Source organism: Phyllobates terribilis, unplaced genomic scaffold, assembly GCF_046119375.1.
Source record: "Phyllobates terribilis strain yellow unplaced genomic scaffold, ASM4611937v1 Scaffold_5__5_contigs__length_657084704, whole genome shotgun sequence".
NCBI classification, from domain to species: domain Eukaryota; kingdom Metazoa; phylum Chordata; class Amphibia; order Anura; family Dendrobatidae; genus Phyllobates; species Phyllobates terribilis.
In genome coordinates, this window is record NW_027362765.1 from 532633278 (window position 1) to 532652827 (window position 19550).

The following is a 19550-nucleotide window of genomic DNA, read 5'->3' on the forward strand; positions in this document are numbered from 1 at the left end:
GTGCACTCCTCACTGCAGAGTGATGATGTGCTGGAGTACAGCAGACCTGAGTGTGATTAACTGACAGCTTTCAACTCTCATCTATGGCAGGCAGCATAGAGGTCGGTGCTGAGAGTTGAGTCTCATTACCAACAGGTCTAGTAGCTCTCCTCTCAAATTCAAATGAGCTTTATTTGCAGGACCGAACACGCATCAGCATTTCCAAACCAAGTGTAGTGCTGTCAAGTCTGTTGTGCTGCTCCTCCCCCCACACTGACTGATGGAGATTAAAGCTGTTAATCACACTCGGTTCTTCTGCGCTGTGGCCCATGTAATCACTCTGCAGTGAGCAGAGGAGAGTGTGTCATTATGTCTAACACAGAGTCTGTTCTAAGCTCTAGTGCGGGCTGTCCTTTTTCCCCTTGTAAGTGGATGTCTGCTTATGACTGGCAGAGCTGACAGAACTATGAGAGAAGAGATACTAGGAGTGTTTGTAATGAGACTCAACTCTGCAGCACTGCCCCTCCCCCCACACTGACTGCCAGAGATGAGAGCTTCAAGCTGTCAGTTAATCACACTCAGGTCTACTATGCTCCAGCACATGTCATCACACTCAGGAGTATAGACTGCTTCTCGATACATATCTCACACTGAGCCTATTCTAAGCTACTGTGGAGTGTGTCCTTCTTGCCCCAATGTGTTGCTGCTTGCTTATGACTGGTTTGCATCAGAAAGACGAAGAAGTGCACGCCCCCCAGTTAGATCTCTCTGGTAGCGCCCACTTGGACTTTTAAAAAAACTATTTAGGTGTCAAATAATGCTTTGATCTCTAATATCTCGACTACAAAGAGGCCAAAAAAATAATTGTGTGTCGTTTGTCCAGTTCAACATGAAAAATTTGAACAGGTGAAAAGTCCTCTTTATCCTAGGTATTCAGCACCTTTGTGAAACAAACAATGAGAGGAGTACCATATTAGCAAACAATTGGCTAAAAAAGCCCCTAAGGGCTATAAAATGAGACTGTCTGTTTGGGCATGCCTCATGGATGTCTAAGCAAAGGCCTTTGCTTATTTCAGTGCATTGCATTAGAAAGAATAACAGGAAGAGATATTAATAAAGAGTAATGAAATTAAGATAAAGAATAAAAGTATTAAAAAACAGAAAAAAAATTTTCTTAACATGAAAACAAAACAAATTATAGTAATATACCTAGAAATGCAACAACCTGTAGAATAAGGTTAGGTGCAGACCAGCGTATTTTTGGTCCGACTGCGATCCGGCAAAACATCAGATTGCACTCGGACTAATGTTATGCTATGAGGCTGTGCACATACAGTCATATGAAAAAGTTTGGGCACCCCTATTAATCTTAAGCTTAATGTTTTATAAAAATTGGTGTTTTTGCAACAGCTATTTCAGTTTGATATATGTAATAACTGTTGGACACAGTAATGTTTCTGCCTTGAAATGAGGTTTATTGTACTAACAGAAAATGTGCAATCTGCATTCAAACAAAATTTGACAGGTGCATAAGTATGGGCGCCTCACCAGAAAAGTGACATTAATATTTAGTAGATCCTCATTTTGCAAAAGTAACAGTCTCTAGTCGCTTCCTGTAGCTTTTAATGAGTTCCTGGATCCTGGATGAAGCTATTTTTGACCATTCCTCTTTACAAAACAATTCCAGTTCAGTTAAGTTTGATGGTCGCCGAGCATGGACAGCCCTCTTCAAATGATCCCACAGATGTTCAATGATATTCAGGTCTGGGGACTGGGATGGCCATTCCAGAACATTGTCATTGTTCCTCTGCATGAATGCCTGAGTAGATTTGGAGCGGTGTTTTGGATCATTGTCTTGCTGAAAGATCCATCCACTGCGTAACTTCAACTTTATCACTGATTCTTGAACACTATTGCCAAGAATCTGCTGATACTGAGTGGAATCCATGCGTCCCTCAACTTTAACAAGATTCCCAGTGCCGGCATTGGCCACACAGCCCCAAAGCATGATGGAACCTCCACCAAATTTTACTGTGGGTAGCAAGTGTTTTTCTTGGAATGCTGTGTTTTTTTGCCACCATGCATAACGCCTTTTTGTATGACCAGACAACTCAATCTTGGTTTCATCAGTCCACAGGACCTTCTTCCAAAAAGAAATAGGCTTCTTCAAATGTGTTTTTGCATACCTCAGCCGACTCTGTTTGTGCGTACTTGCAGAAACGGCTTCTTTCGCATCACTCTCCCATACAGCTTCTCCTTGTGCAAAGTGCATTGTATAGTTGACCGATGCACAGTGACACCATCTGCAGCAAGTTGATGCTGCAGCTCTCTGGAGGTGGTCTGAGGATTGTCCTTGACTGATCTCACCATTCTTCTTCTCTGCCTTTCTGATGTTTTTCTTGTCCTGACACTTCTGGCCTTAACAAGAACTGTCCCTATGTTCTTCCATTTCCTTACTATGTTCCTCACAGTGGAAACTGACAGGTTAAATCTCTGAGACAGCTTTTTGTATCCTTCCCCTGAACAACTATGTTGAATAATCTTTGTTTTCAGATCATTTGACAGTTGTTTTGAGGAGCCCATGATGCCACTCTTCAGAGGAGATTCAAACAGGAGAACAACTTGCAAGTGGCCACTTTAAGTAGCTTTTCTCATGATTGCATACACCTGGCTATAAAGTTCAAAGCTCAATGAGGTTACAAAACCAAAAAAAGTGCTTTAGTAAGTCAGTAAAAAGTAGGCAGGAGTATTTAAAACAAGAAAATGATAAGGGTGCCCATACTTATGCACCGGTCAAATTTTGTTTGAATGCAGATTGCACATTTTCTGTTAGCACAATAAACCTCATTTCAAGGCAGAAACATTACTGTGTCCAACAGTTATTACATATATCAAACTGAAATAGCTGTTGCAAAAACACCAATTTTTATAAAACATTAAGCTTAAGATTAATAGGGGTGCCCAAACTTTTTCATATGACTGTATCTGATTTTTTCCTCAGACAGAGACTGTTCAAGGAAAAAAACGCTACATGCCCGAGTTTGATTTGCTATTTGAATCGCACTCGGCCATGCAAGTCAATGAGTCTGTGGAAAACATCAGACTGCACTCGGAACACATCTGAGTGCAGTCCAATTTCAGCGCACTGACGAAATAGAAAAGATGGAGAATTTTTTATTCTCCATTTTCTCCTCATCTGAGAGGATCAGAGCACACTATGCTCACACTCTGATCAAACTTTTATCAGAGTGTGATCAGAGTGTCATTTGCATAATCAGCCCGATTCTCTCGGAGGAGAGAATCTATGGCCTTCTGTACCAGCCTAAAGGTAATAAGTTATTTGAAGTCCCAGGGAACAGCTGAATTAACAAAAATGGGGAATACATTATTTGAATTCTACCCCCAGAAGTATTAATAGAAGTTATATGTACAGTTTATCCATCAGAAATAAATGCTCAATATAGTTGTCTCAATGTAAAAATGTTCAAATTACTAGAATGTCGGAAAACACAAAATGATTCTTCTGCTCTTAAATACCATAAATGATTTGCTCCTTCAGGGGTCTAATTATAGAGTGCTCTTTGCGCTAATGCAAATATAATGTATTCAAGTCAAGAAATTCATTATTTTCAGGTTTACAAGTATCTGAGACGTCATCATCTCCATGCTCGCCTATCAGCAATTGCAATTTGAAAAATCAGGCCGTACCTGTAGAAGTGTCTGAGCACAGCTTGTGCCACGTGGAGATTGAAATAGAGACAACACCTTCATTGAATCAGATACCACAAGCCTGTCAGACGGGCATTATCCGCAGAACTATCAAATACTCTGAGACTGACCTGGACTCAGTACCACTCAGGTGCTACCGAGAAACCAATATAGATGATATTTTGGCGGAAAACGAAGGACTGGATTCAGCTATTGGCAGTCAAAAGGACAGTGAAAGCAATACTGATACCAGCACCGAGAAAGCAGAGCATCAAGAAGACCCTGTCATCACAAAGATACCTGAATTTCATAAGAATGTGACCCAAGGCAGTGTCGAAGAGGACGACGATGAAGTGTTTGAATCAATGAAGTTGGGAGAGATAAAAAGGTGAGAAATTGTACAACAATATAATCCATTACTAAAATGGTGTTACGGTGCATTGTGAAAGTATTTGGCCCCCTTGAACTTTTCTACCTTTTGCCTCATTTCTGGCTTCAAACATAAAGATATAAAATTCTAATTTTTTTGGGAAGAATCAACAACAAGTGGGACACAATCGTGAAGTGGAACGAAATTTATTGGATATTTTAAACTTTTTTAACAAATTAAAAACTGAAAAGTGGGGCGTGCAATATTATTCGGCCCCTTTGAGTTAACACTTTGTAGCGCCACCTTTTGCTGTGATTACAGCTGCAAGTCGCTTGGGGTATGTCTCTATCAGTTTTGCACATCGAGAGGCTGAAATTCTTGCCCATTCTTCCTTGCAAAACAGCTCGAGCTCAGTGAGGTTGGATGGAGGGCATTTGTGAACAGTAGTTTTCAGCTCTTTCAATAGATTCTCGATTGGATTTAGGTCTGGACTTTGACTTGGCCATTCTAACACCTGGATAGTTACATTTATTTTTGAACCATTCCATTGTAGATTTTGCTTTATGTTTCAGATCATTGTCTTGTTGGAAGATAAATCTCCGTCCCAGTCTCAGATATTTTGCAGACTCCAACAGTTTTTCTTCCAGAATGGTCCTGTATTTGGCTCCATCCATCTTCCCATCAATTTTAACCATCTTCCCTGTCCCTGCTGAAGAAAAGCAGGCCCAAACCATGATGCTGTCACCACCATGTTTGACAGTGGGGATGGTGTTTTGCGGGTGATGAGCTGTGTTGCTTTACGCCAAACATATCGTTTTGCATTGTGGCCAAAAAGTTTGATTTTGGTTTCATCTGACCAGAGCACCTTATTCCACATGTTTGGTATGTCTCCCTGGTGGCTTGTGGCAAACTTCAAATGAGACTTTTTATGGATATCTTTAAGAAATGGCTTTCTTCTTGCCACTCTTCCATAAAGGCCAGATTTGTGCAGTGTACGACTGATTGTTGTCCTATGGACAGACTCTCCCACCTCAGCTGTAGATCTCTGCAGTTCATCCAGAGTGATCATGAGCCTTTTGGCTGAATCTCTGATCAGTCTTCTCCTTGTTCGAGATGAAAGTTTAGAGGGACGGCAGGGTCTTGGTAGATTTGCAGTGGTCTGATACTCCTTCCATTTCAATATGATCACTTGCACACTGCTCCTTGAGATGTTTAAAACTTGGGAAATCTTTTTGTATCCAAATCCGGCTTTAAACTTCGCCACAAAAGTATCTCGGACCTGCCTGGTGTGTTCCTTGGTCTTCATGATGCTCTCTGCACTTGAAACAGAACCCTGAGACTATCACAGAGCAGGTGCATTTATACGGAGACTTGATTACACACAGGTGGATTCTATTTATCATTACCAGTCATTTAGGACAACATTGGATCATTCAGAGATCCTCACTGAACTTCTGGAGTGAGTTTGCTGCACTGAAAGTAAAGGGGCCGAATAATATTGCACGCCCCACTTTTCAGTTTTTAATTTGTTAAAAAAGTTTAAAATATCCAATAAATTTCGTTCCCCTTCACGATTGTGTCCCACTAGTTGTTGATTCTTCCCCCAAAAATTAGAATTCTATATCTTTATGTTTGAAGCCAGAAATGTGGCAAAAGGTAGAAAAGTTCAAGGGGGCCAAATACTTTCACAATGCACTGTACATATACTGTATGCCCTTCATAGTGAAGTTACACCTCTCAGAATTCACCTAAATTATAGCTAATGTTATTATATTATTCATTTTACCAAAATCACCTTCTGCACAAGATGGAGTGAGTATGTGTCTTCAGTCAAATAAGGGTCTTGTATTCAGTGATTGTACAGAGGTAATTGTACCTGTCCTCATTGCTTGTATACATTGCACTTGTAAACACTGTGCTTGTATGCACTGTGCTTGTATACATTGCACTTGTAAACACTGTGCTTGTATGCACTGTGCTTGTATACATTGCACTTGTAAACACTGCGCTTGTATGCACTGTGCTTGTATACATTGCACTTATATGCACTGTGCTTGTATGCACTGTGCTTGTATGCACTGCGGTTGTACAGACTGTGCTTGTATACACTGTGCTTGTATACACTGTGCTTGTATAGACTGTGCTTGTATACACTGCACTTGTATACACTGCAATTGTATACACTACGCTTATATACACTGCGCTTGTATACACTGTGCTTGTATGCACTGTGCTTGTATGCACTGTGCTTGTATACACTGTGCTTGTATACACTGCAATTGTATACACTGCGCTAATATACACTGTGCTTGTATACACTGTGCTTGTATACACTGCGCTTATATACACTGCGCTTGTATACACTGAGCTTGTCTGCACTGCACTTGTCTGCACCGTGCTTGTATTCTCTGTGCTTGTATACACTGTGCTTGTATACACTGCGCTGGTATACACTGCGCTTGTATTCACTGCTTGTATTCACTGTGCTTGTATACACTGGGCTTGTATACACTGTGCTTGTATACACTGCGCTTGTATACACTGTGCTTGTATTGACTGCGCTTGTATACACTGCGCTTGTATACACTGAGCTTGTCTGCAATGCACTTGTCTGCACTGTGCTTGTATTCTCTGTGCTTGTATACACTGTGCTTGTATACACTGCGCTGGTATACACTGCGCTTGTATACACTGCTTGTATTCACTGTGCTTGTATACATTGTGCTTGTATACACTGTGCTTGTATACACTGTGCTTGTATAGACTGCAATTGTATACACTACGCTTATATACACTGCTCTTGTCGGCAGTGCACTTGTCTGCACTGTGCTTGTATACACTGCGCTTGTATACTCTGTGCTTGTATACACTGTGCTTGTATATGACGCGCCCCTGGGCCTGTGCTGAGTAGCGTTGCGCACGCGGGGGCCTACCCGGAGCCGGATCTGAGAGGGGTAGTAGTTTCGTGGCGGTGACCCGGTCCGTGCCCAGGGAGTCAAACTGAGCGGCAGTATTTAGCAGTAGATGTTAGAATGTTCGACTACGCCACCCGTTGAATGCGGTCATGAGACCGCCGCTGCAGGGCAGACCGCTGAGGCCGGTGATACGGTTGTGCAGCGGGGATGGTATAACCCCCAACGGGAGGGGTATGGCCTCAGGGCAGCGGACGTGGATGATGAAACACTCGGAGACGGTGCGGTGTAGTTCAGGGTCTTTACTGGTGGCAAAGGTAGACCCTCCCGGAGTACTGGCTAGCGATCGGGGCCTGGTCAGTCCGTGAGCTGATGGGATCTCCCCTGGCCAGGCGGAGTTGTAGGCCTCCCCAACTAATCGTACTCTTCTGGCTACCTTGCTAGAGGCGGGTAAAAGTAGCCCACGTCCCTGAGTGTACCGTGTGGTGCTCACCCGTATGGCCGGTGACTCGGGGCCTTTTGGTAGCTTCCGCTCCACGTCGCGGTGCTGGTCCCTTGCGTGTGACCGTGCCTTCGGGTTTCTTGGCCAGAGGACCTGAAATCCCCTGCCGGGCGGTTTCTGCTGCTGGGTAAGGATTAGTCCCCACAGCCTCGGACTCCGGGTCCGGTAAGAACTCTTCAATCAGGGCGAGCTCTACAGCTTCCAGCCCCTGACCTCTTTTAGCACAGCTCCCACAGAGCTCCTGATCTTTCTTTCCTATAGCTGCTCCACTACAGACCAGACTGTGTCTCTGTCTGTGTTCTCTGCTCTTTCTCTCTACTCACTAACCCTGCCTCAGCCCCAGCTTTATATAGGGGAAGTTCTTCCCCTCCCAGGACTGGGCAGGAGGTGTGGCATGCATAGGATGTCTGACCAGGAAACCTCCCACCTGCTCACAGACGTAATATTGCTATTACTGTGGGAACCAGACCCCTGGGGTGCCACATTCCCCCCTAGTGAAATTTAGTACTCCGGGACTAAACATATTTTTGTAAAACATAACAAGTAAAAACAGAAACAGTACAATAAAGAAAAACACATTAGGATGGTCACGGCATGTCCGCAACCGGGTGCAGTCTTTGAAGAAAACAAAGGTGTCCATTTCACCAAGAAACAGGGAGCCGTAACCAGGTAGGGGTCTGTCCTACCCCGAGTCCTTAACAGTCTTTAGTCCTTTCCTGGGTTACGCTCCAACATATGTACAAAGGATTCCGGATAATCCATAAACGACACCTATAAAATAACTAAAAATACACAATTATTTACAGGTAACAGAAAACAGGTAAATACAAATAAACAGTCTAAACACTTAGATCCTCCAACGTACGGGTAACTGGCCTCTAGTGGCTCTAGTGGACCTACGGAGCTGACTGACTGGTCCTGAGCTACCAGGTGTAGGAGCTGTCAAAGGTAAACTGGGCAGCTGTCTACGGGCTCTTTGGCTCACTAGGGGTATGGCAGGCTCACTATAAGCAGAGGGTTGATCCTCCTGGTCTGCTTGTGTGGGGTCTTCTGCCTCCTGGACCGGCTGCTCTTCCAGCTCTACCTGTTTCTCCGTAGGTACTTGAGATGCTGGTTGGAGGAAGGTGAGGACGGGTACCACAACTGCGCCATTGACTTGAGTCCAAGACCGAGGGAAGTCTCCGAGCACAGTACTAACCATATCTTCCCTTTCCTCTGCGGGTCGAGGGTCTTCTTGTTCTTCTTCAGGGCTTCGTAGCTGTTCGGGACACTTCTTCAGGTGATCTCGGGATACAATGGCTGTGGTTTCTCCTCCATCCTTACTGATTATGCAGACTTTCGGGTTCTCATGGCTTGAGGGCAGTACGGTGTACGGGTCCTTCTCCCACTGGTCGTCCAACTTGTGGAGGCGTCTCTTCCTCTTCAAGACCTGCTCTCTAGGTACCAGGGGAACAGCGGGAGCATACTGGTTGTAAGTCTTCTCCTGTCTTTCTCTAGCTTGACAGAGACTTCGCTCCACGCTCTCCTGTACTTTCCGGTACTGCTGCTGCCTTTCTGTGTCCCAGTCTGCTTCTGGTGAAGTGTCCTCGGGTGTCAGGACTCCCATCTCCAGATCAACAGGAAGCTTACCAGGTCTTGCTCTCATTAGGTAAGCCGGGGTACAGTTGGTAGAACCTACCGGGATGTGGTTGTATAGGTCCACCAGATCAGGCAGCTTCTCAGGCCACAGACTGCGTTCCTCCAGGGGCAATGTTTTCAGAAGATCTATCACCACCTGGTTCATTTTCTCGCAGAGCCCATTGGTTTGCGGATGATAGGGTGTTGTTCTTATCTTCCGGCAGCCATACAGAGTACAGAACTCCTGGAAGACTTCCGCTTCAAAGGCAGGTCCCTGGTCCGTCAGCACCTGCTCCGGGTATCCGTGTGGACGGCAGAAGTGCTGCTGGAAGGCTCTAGCTGCTGTTTGAGCCGTTAAGTCCTTGACGGGGACGACAACCAAGAACCGGGAGTAGTGATCCACGATGGTTAACGCATAGACGTAGCCACTTCTGCTGGGGGTCAGTTTTACATGATCCAAGGCTACCAGTTCCAACGGCTGCCTGGTGACGATGGACTGCAGGGGAGTCTTCTGGCTGGCACGGTCCTTCCTTCTTAGGTTGCATGGGCCACAGTCTCTGCACCACCTCTCGATGGTTCCTCTCATGCCTACCCAGTGGAACCGCGCACGCAGCAGGAACTCCAGCTTCTTCCATCCGAAGTGCCCAGCTCCGTTGTGGTATGCCTCCAGCACCATAGCCGCGTCTCTTCTTGGCACCACTACTTGCCAGATCAGTTCATGCGTCCGGGAGTTAACCATTCTGCGGCACAACTTCCCCTTGTAAAGGAACAGTCGACTCTTCTCAATCCACAGTTGCTTGGCCTCCTCCGGAGCGTCTGGGTCAAGGCGGGCATCTGGCTGAGTCAGCATCTCCTTCACCAGTCGGACGGCGGGGTCACTGTCTTGCGTTTCCTCCCAGTTGTAATGAGGTAAGGGGTTGAACGTAGCGGATTGCTTACTCCTTACACGGTGGGAATACTGGATAGTCCCATACCGGTGGAACGCGGGAAGGTCAACCTCTTCCAGTTCCTCTGGATCTTCCCCCACGTCCGGTAGGTTTGGCATTCTGGACAAGGCATCCGCGTTGGTATTGGAGCGTCCTGCCCGGTATTTGATTGTGAACTCAAAGTTGGACAGGCGGGCCATCCATCTCTGCTCCAGGGCACCGAGTCTTGCTGTATCCAGGTGTGTCAACGGGTTGTTATCTGTGTACACGGTAAACCGGGAAGAGGCGAGGTAGTGCTTAAAGCGTTCGGTGACTGCCCACACCACTGCCAGGAATTCTAGCTTGAATGAGCTGTAATTCTCAGGGTTTCTCTCGGTGGGTCGCAGTTTTCGGCTGGCGTAAGCAATTACTCGTTCTTTCCCCTGCTGGATCTGGGACAGTACGGCTCCTAGCCCGATGTTACTTGCGTCGGTGTAGAGGATAAAGGGCTGGCTGTAATCAGGGTACGCCAGGATTTCATCCCCCGTGAGGGCCATCTTCAGCTGGCGGAAGGACTCTTCTTCCAGCTTCTTCCATCTGAAGGGTGGCTTCTGGTTCTTGGCCTTCCTGGACTGGCCTATCAGGAGGTCCTGCATAGGAGCTGCCTTTTTGGTGAAACCGGGAATGAATCTTCGGTAGTAGCCTACCAACCCGAGGAACTGCCGCACTTCCTTTACGCTGGAGGGGCTTGGCCATTCCTTTATTGCGGTGATCTTATCAGGGTCGGGAGCCACTCCGTCAGCACTCACCACGTGTCCCAGGTACTGCACCTTTGGTTTCAGGAGGTGACACTTGGAGGGTTTCACCTTTAGGCCGTAGTTTGCCAGGGCTTCGAACACTTCTGCCAGGTGTTTCAGGTGGTCCTCGTAGGTCTTGGAGTAGACGATGACATCGTCCAGGTATAACAGGACCGTCTCGAAGTTTCGGTGTCCCAGACAGCATTCCATCAACCGTTGGAAGGTTCCTGGTGCGTTGCAGAGTCCGAACGGCATGCAGGTAAACTCGCTAAGTCCCATCGGGGTGGTGAATGCGGTCTTCTCCCGGTCAGCCTCTGCTACAGGAACCTGCCAGTACCCGCTAGTGAGATCCAAAGTAGAGAAGAAGTTAGCAGATCTTAAAGCAGCCAAAGACTCCTCTATCCTTGGTAAGGGGTACGCATCTTTGTGTGTGATACGGTTGATTTTCCGGTAATCTACACACATTCTCATGGTGTTGTCTTTCTTTTTAACCAAGACTAGTGGAGCTGCCCAGGGGCTACAGCTATCCCTGATTACCCCAGCCTCCTTCATGTCTCTAAGCATCCCCTTGGCGTGTTGGTAGTGTGCAGGGGGTACGGGTCGGTATCTCTCCTTTATGGGAGGATGGTCTCCCGTGGGGATGTGGTGTTCTACCCCCTTTACTCGCCCGAAGTCTAACGGGTGTTTACTAAACACTCTCTCGTACTCTTGAACCACCCGATAGACTCCTTGTTTCTGGTGTGAGGGAGTGGAGTCAGTACCCAGATGTAGTTGCTGACACCAGTCCTCCATTGGTTTGTTAGAGCCGTTACCTTCCTCTGGTTGAGATGGAGGCAAGGGTTCCACGGCCTGTACAGCATTCTGGTTTATGGTGAACAATTTAGCTAGCGTGGCATACTGGGGCAGGTGTACTTCTCTCTTCCCGATGTTTATTATGCGAACGGGCACCCTCCCATGGCGTACATCAACCACCCCCCGTGCTGTCAAAATGGTGGGCCTACTGTCTGAGTAGACGGGTTCTACCATTGCTTGGTAGTCTCTACCTCTTAGACCAATAGCTGCCCGGCACCAAATCATCATTTCACTTTTTGGGGGCATGGCAATTGGGAAAGGGTCACACATTCTCACGCTACCTATCTCACCACCAGAGAGTTCCACCTGTTGCCGCCGCATCAGTGCCCGGATCTCTTTTTGGAGCACTCGCTGCTGGCCGGAGCTGGCGTTCTTGGCAACCTGCTGTAAAATGAAAATCACCTCTGCAAGACAATTTTCAATCACATTAGTTCCTAGCGTTATCTTTGGGTGACTCTCGCGCTTGTCAATGTCTACAATGATCAGTCCCTGTGCTGCCAGTTCGACTCTACCGATTTTAATGGTCATCTCTTTGAATCCGATCTGTGGCACAGGTTGACCATTGCTGGCGATGATACTCAAGTCGTCGTCAGGGTAGCGGGTTATATCCGAGTCATTCCAGTACTGCTTGAAGAGCACGTACGGGATGGTGGTGACCTGTGACCCGGTGTCAAGTAGGGCACTCATAGGAATGCCATCCAGTACCACAGGCAAGACTGGACGTCCTCCCACATATTTGTCACGCCAGTTTGATGGGCCTGGTGATCTTATTCCTGGGGGTTGGCCCTCTACCCCAGGTTGTGCCAGTTTAAAGGACAGTACCTTGCCATATGTCCGGGTTGATTGCAGCGGCGGCAGATGGGTTGTCCGTCCTCGTTGTATCGGTCGCTGGGTCTTCCTCTGGCCGCTGGGGTCCTCCTTGGTCGACGCCACGGGATGTCCTCCGGTCCGGATGCCAGCTGGATCTTCCCTGGAGCAGAAACCTGTAACGACTGCACAGTTCGGGTTAGCGCGGCAACGCTTTTAGCTAGCTCTTGGACCTGATGGTGCAGGTCTGGAGCCGGGTCATTGTTCAAAGCCTGCGCATCAGCTCCCACAGGCCCTGCCGACAAGGGCGCCGCCTCCTGGTGGTAAGCGGTAGTAGGGCGCCTGTGGGTCACAACGCCACCCGGTGCCGGTTCTCGGAGCACCCGGATGGCTCTGTCCTTGAACTGTGCAAAGTCCAGATGAGGATCCTGTAAGGCCATTGCCCGCAACTGGGTTCGGTGGGCATTGCAATATAGTCCCTCTATAAATTGTTCGGTCAACAGCCTGTCCTCGTTTCCCACGCCGTCAGGGTCGGTCTGCTTAATGGCTCTCAGGGCCTCTTGTAGGTTTAAAGCATAGTCTCTTATACTCTCATGTGCTCGCTGTTTGCACCTGTAGAATCTAAGCTTAATCTCGGCTGAGGTGCGGGTATCAAAGGTGTCCTTCAGCCGGGTTAATATCCCTGCGACAGTCCTCCTCCCAGGTGGCCAGGACTTTACCTCCCTTTGGGCTGCCCCGGTTAGTTGGGCCACCAGGATGCTCACTTTTTGCTCTTCTGTGAGAGGGTACACCTGGAAGAGGCTATCCAGCTTTTCTCTAAAGTCATTCAGGGTATGTGACTCCCCTGAGTACTGAGGTAGCCAGGCTGCCCCCGGGATATAGGGCATAGTGAAAGGCATGACCGCAGCAGCGGTGGCGCTGGCGGTGGCTGCGGCAGTGAAGCTCTCCTCCGTATCCGACATCCTCCTCCCCCCCTAGTGGACCGTGGCCTACCTTGCGATGATCCTCTTCCGTAGGCCGCGGCTCCGCAGTGGATCGTCAGGGTCGAGGACCTTCCGTCGCGCTCCTGTGACGTCGGCGTCTGCTGGGCTCCTTCCAGGACCTTACGCAACGTCCGGACGTGAGGCGGAGCTTCAGTTCTCGCGCGCTTTCGGAGTCCACGCCCCTCTTCTTCCCGCGCGGCGTCTTCAAGATGGCGTCGAACGGCGGGAAAACTCCACGGATGGCGGGAAGAAGGCAAAAGATGGCGCCGGATGGCGGGAAAACTTCACGGATGGCGGGAAGAAGGCTGAAGATGGCGCCGGATGGCGGGAATCTTCGCGGATGGCGGGAAGAAGGCTGAAGATGGCGCCGGATGGCGGGAATCTTCACCACAGGTTAGTTTAAAAGTCTCTTTTTCAGGCACGCAGTACCCGGTGGTTGCGGGCACGGAATCCTGCCGACTACGCCAAAATTGACGCGCCCCTGGGCCTGTGCTGAGTAGCGTTGCGCACGCGGGGGCCTACCCGGAGCCGGATCTGAGAGGGGTAGTAGTTTCGTGGCGGTGACCCGGTCCGTGCCCAGGGAGTCAAACTGAGCGGCAGTATTTAGCAGTAGATGTTAGAATGTTCGACTACGCCACCCGTTGAATGCGGTCATGAGACCGCCGCTGCAGGGCAGACCGCTGAGGCCGGTGATACGGTTGTGCAGCGGGGATGGTATAACCCCCAACGGGAGGGGTATGGCCTCAGGGCAGCGGACGTGGATGATGAAACACTCGGAGACGGTGCGGTGTAGTTCAGGGTCTTTACTGGTGGCAAAGGTAGACCCTCCCGGAGTACTGGCTAGCGATCGGGGCCTGGTCAGTCCGTGAGCTGATGGGATCTCCCCTGGCCAGGCGGAGTTGTAGGCCTCCCCAACTAATCGTACTCTTCTGGCTACCTTGCTAGAGGCGGGTAAAAGTAGCCCACGTCCCTGAGTGTACCGTGTGGTGCTCACCCGTATGGCCGGTGACTCGGGGCCTTTTGGTAGCTTCCGCTCCACGTCGCGGTGCTGGTCCCTTGCGTGTGACCGTGCCTTCGGGTTTCTTGGCCAGAGGACCTGAAATCCCCTGCCGGGCGGTTTCTGCTGCTGGGTAAGGATTAGTCCCCACAGCCTCGGACTCCGGGTCCGGTAAGAACTCTTCAATCAGGGCGAGCTCTACAGCTTCCAGCCCCTGACCTCTTTTAGCACAGCTCCCACAGAGCTCCTGATCTTTCTTTCCTATAGCTGCTCCACTACAGACCAGACTGTGTCTCTGTCTGTGTTCTCTGCTCTTTCTCTCTACTCACTAACCCTGCCTCAGCCCCAGCTTTATATAGGGGAAGTTCTTCCCCTCCCAGGACTGGGCAGGAGGTGTGGCATGCATAGGATGTCTGACCAGGAAACCTCCCACCTGCTCACAGACGTAATATTGCTATTACTGTGGGAACCAGACCCCTGGGGTGCCACATATACACTGTGCTTGTATACACTGCAATTGTATACACGACGCTTATATACACTGCGCTTGTCGGCACTGCACTTGTCTGCACTGTGCTTGTATTCACTGTGCTTGTATACACTGCAATTGTATACACTGCGCTTATATACACTGTGCTTGTATACACTGCAATTGTATACACTGCGCTTATATACACTGCGCTTGTATACACTGAGCTTGTCTGCACTGCACTTGTCTGCACTGTGCTTGTAGTCTCTGTGCTTGTATACACTGTGCTTGTATACACTGTGCTGGTATACACTGCGCTTGTATACACTGCTTGTATTCACTGTGCTTGTATACACTGGGCTTGTATACACTGCTCTTGTATACACTGTGCTTGTATACACTGCGCTTGTATACACTGTGCTTGTATAGACTGCGCTTGTATACACTGCGCTTGTATACACTGTGCTTGTATTGACTGCGCTTGTATACACCGCGCTTGTATAGACTGCGCTTGTATACACTGCTCTTGTATACTCTGTGCTTGTATACACTGTGCTTGTATACACTGTGCTTGTATAGACTGCGCTTGTATACACTGTGCTTGTATACACTGTGCTTGTATAGACTGCGCTTGTATACACTGTGCTTGTATACACTGTGCTTGTATACTCAGTGCTTGTATACTCTGTGCTTGTATACTCTGTGCTTGTATACACTGTGCTTGTATACACTGTGCTTGTATACTCTGTGCTTGTATCCACTGCGCTTGTATGCACTGCGCTTGTATACACTGCGTTTGTATGCACTGCGCTTGTATACACTGCGTTTGTATGCACTGCGCTTGTATACACTGCGTTTGTATGCACTGCGCTTGTCTGCACTGTGCTTGTATGCACTGCGCTTGTATACACTGCTGTTGTATGCACTGTGCTTGTATACATTGCACTTGTATGCACTGCGCTTGTATACATTGAGCTTGTATGCACTGTGCTTGTATACATTGCACTTGTAAACACTGCGCTTGTATGCACTGCGCTTGTATGCACTGCGCTTGTATTCACTGTGCTTGTATACACTTCAATTTTACACACTGCACTTATATACACTGCGCTTGTATGCACTGCGCTTGTATATACTGTGCTTGTATGAACTGCTCTTGAATGCACTGCACTTGTATGCACTGCGCTTGTATATACTGTGCTTGTATGAACTGCTCTTGTATGCACTGCACTTGTATGCACTGCGCTTGTATGAACTGCTCTTGTATGCACTGCGCTTGTATGCACTGCGCTTGTATATACTGTGCTTGTATGAACTGCTCTTGTATGCACTGCACTTGTATGCACTGCGCTTGTATATACTGTGCTTGTATGAACTGCTCTTGTATGCACTGCACTTGTATACACTGCGCTTGTATGAACTGCTCTTGTATGCACTGCACTTGTATGCACTGCGCTTGTATATACTGTGCTTGTATGAACTGCTCTTGTATGCACTGCACTTGTATGCACTGCGCTTGTATATACTGTGCTTGTATGAACTGCTCTTGTATGCACTGCACTTGTATGCACTGCGCTTGTATATACTGTGCTTGTATGAACTGCTCTTGTATGCACTGCACTTGTATACACTGCGCTTGTATGAACTGCTCTTGTATGCACTGCGCTTGTATGCACTGCGCTTGTATTCATTGCACTTGTATACACTGTGCTTGTATTCACTGTGCTTGTATACACTGCAATTGTATACACTGCGCTTGTGTACTGCACTTGTATGCCCTGTGCTTGTATACTCTGCGCTTGTATACACTGCTTGTATTCACTGTGCTTGTATACACTGCACATGTATACACTGCTTGTATACACTGTGCTTGTATACACTGCACTTGTATGCACTGTGCTTGTATAGACTGCGCTTGTATACACCGCGCTTGTATACACTGTGCTTGTATACACTGTGCTTGTATACACTGTGCTTATATACACTGCGCTTGTCGGCACTGCATTTGTCTGCACTGTGCTTGTATACACTGCGCTTGTATACTCTGTGCTTGTATACACTGTGCTTGTATACTCTGTGCTTGTATACACTGTGCTTGTATACACTGCAATTGTATACACTACGCTTATATACACTGCGCTTGTCGGCAGTGCACTTGTCTGCACTGTGCTTGTATACACTGCGCTTGTATACTCTGTGCTTGTATACACTGTGCTTGTATACACTACGCTTATATACACTGCGCTTGTCAGCACTGCACTTGTCTGCACTGTGCTTGTATTCACTGTGCTTGTATACACTGCGCTTGTATACACTGTGCTTGTATTGACTGCACTTGTATACACTGAGCTTGTCTGCACTGCACTTGTCTGCACTGTGCTTGTATTCTCTGTGCTTGTATACACTGCGCTGGTATACACTGCGCTTGTATACACTGCTTGTATTCACTGTGCTTGTATACACTGTGCTTGTATACACTGTGCTTGTATACACTGCAATTGTATACACTACTCTTATATACACTGCACTTGTCTGCACTGTGCTTGTATACACTGCGCTTGTATACACTGTGCTTGTATAGACTGCGCTTGTATACACTGCGCTTGTATACACTGTGCTTGTATACTCAGTGCTTGTATACACTGCAATTGTATACACTACTCTTATATACACTGCACTTGTCCGCACTGTGCTTGTATACACTGCGTTTGTATGCACTGCGCTTGTATACACTGCGTTTGTATGCACTGCGCTTGTCTGCACTGTGCTTGTATGCACTGCGCTTGTATACACTGCTGTTGTATGCACTGTGCTTGTATACATTGCACTTGCATGCACTGCGCTTGTATACATTGAGCTTGTATGCACTGTGCTTGTATACATTGCACTTGTAAACACTGCGCTTGTATGCACTGCGCTTGTATGCACTGCGCTTGTATTCACTGTGCTTGTATACACTGTGCTTGTATACACTGTGCTTGTATACACTGCAATTGTATACACTACTCTTATATACACTGCACTTGTCTGCACTGTGCTTGTATACACTGCGTTTGTATGCACTGCGCTTGTATACACTGCGTTTGTATGCACTGCGCTTGTCTGCACTGTGCTTGTATGCACTGCGCTTGTATACACTGCTGTTGTATGCACTGTGCTTGTATACATTGCACTTGTATGCACTGCGCTTGTATACATTGAGCTTGTATGCACTGTGCTTGTATACATTGCACTTGTAAACACTGCGCTTGTATTCACTGTGCTTGTATACACTTCAATTTTACACACTGCACTTATATACACTGCGCTTGTATGCACTGCGCTTGTATATACTGTGCTTGTATGAACTGCTCTTGTATGCACTGCACTTGTATGCACTGCGCTTGTATGAACTGCTCTTGTATACACTGCGCTTGTATGAACTGCTCTTGTATGCACTGCGCTTGTATGCACTGCGCTTGTATTCATTGCACTTGTATACACTGTGCTTGTATTCACTGTGCTTGTATACACTGCAATTGTATACACTGCGCTTGTGTACTGCACTTGTATGCCCTGTGCTTGTATACTCTGCGCTTGTATACACTGCTTGTATTCACTGTGCTTGTATACACTGCACATGTATACACTGCTTGTATACACTGTGCTTGTATACACTGCAATTGTATGGACTGCACTTGTATGCACTGTGCTTGTATAGACTGCGCTTGTATACACCGCGCTTGTATACACTGTGCTTGTATACACTGTGCTTGTATACACTGTGCTTATATACACTGCGCTTGTCGGCACTGCATTTGTCTGCACTGTGCTTGTATACACTGCGCTTGTATACTCTGTGCTTGTATACACTGTGCTTGTATACTCTGTGCTTGTATACACTGTGCTTGTATACACTGCAATTGTATACACTACGCTTATATACACTGCGCTTGTCGGCAGTGCACTTGTCTGCACTGTGCTTGTATACACTGCGCTTGTATACTCTGTGCTTGTATACACTGTGCTTGTATACTCTGTGCTTGTATACACTGTGCTTGTATACACTACGCTTATATACACTGCGCTTGTCAGCACTGCACTTGTCTGCACTGTGCTTGTATTCACTGTGCTTGTATGCACTGCGCTTGTATACACTGTGCTTGTATTGACTGCGCTTGTATACACTGAGCTTGTCTGCACTGCACTTGTCTGCACTGTGCTTGTATTCTCTGTGCTTGTATACACTGCGCTGGTATACACTGCGCTTGTATACACTGCTTGTATTCACTGTGCTTGTATACACTGTGCTTGTATACACTGTGCTTGTATACACTGCAATTGTATACACTACTCTTATATACACTGCACTTGTCTGCACTGTGCTTGTATACACTGCGCTTGTATACACTGTGCTTGTATAGACTGCGCTTGTATACACTGCGCTTGTATACACTGTGCTTGTATTGACTGCGCTTGTATACACTGCGCTTGTATGCACTGCACTTGTCTGCACTGTGCTTGTATTCTCTGTGCTTGTATACACTGTGCTTGTATACACTGTGCTTGTATACACTGCGCTGGTATACACTGCGCTTGTATACACTGCTTGTATTCACTGTGCTTGTATACATTGTGCTTGTATACACTGTGCTTGTATACACTGTGCTTGT

The 19550-nt window shown here is 47.4% G+C and overlaps 1 protein-coding gene across 4 annotated transcripts in view; it reads left to right on the forward strand.

Moving 5' to 3' along the window:
- Positions 1–19550, forward strand: part of LOC141273646 (PH and SEC7 domain-containing protein 1-like) — a 555342-nt gene that overhangs the window by 188935 nt on the left and 346857 nt on the right. For all 4 annotated transcript variants that reach the window (XM_073685772.1, XM_073685776.1, XM_073685773.1 and 1 more), the window contains one exon: positions 3613–4075. In XM_073685772.1, the coding sequence (XP_073541873.1) occupies positions 3613–4075 (463 nt within the window). The remainder of the gene's footprint in view (positions 1–3612; positions 4076–19550) is intronic.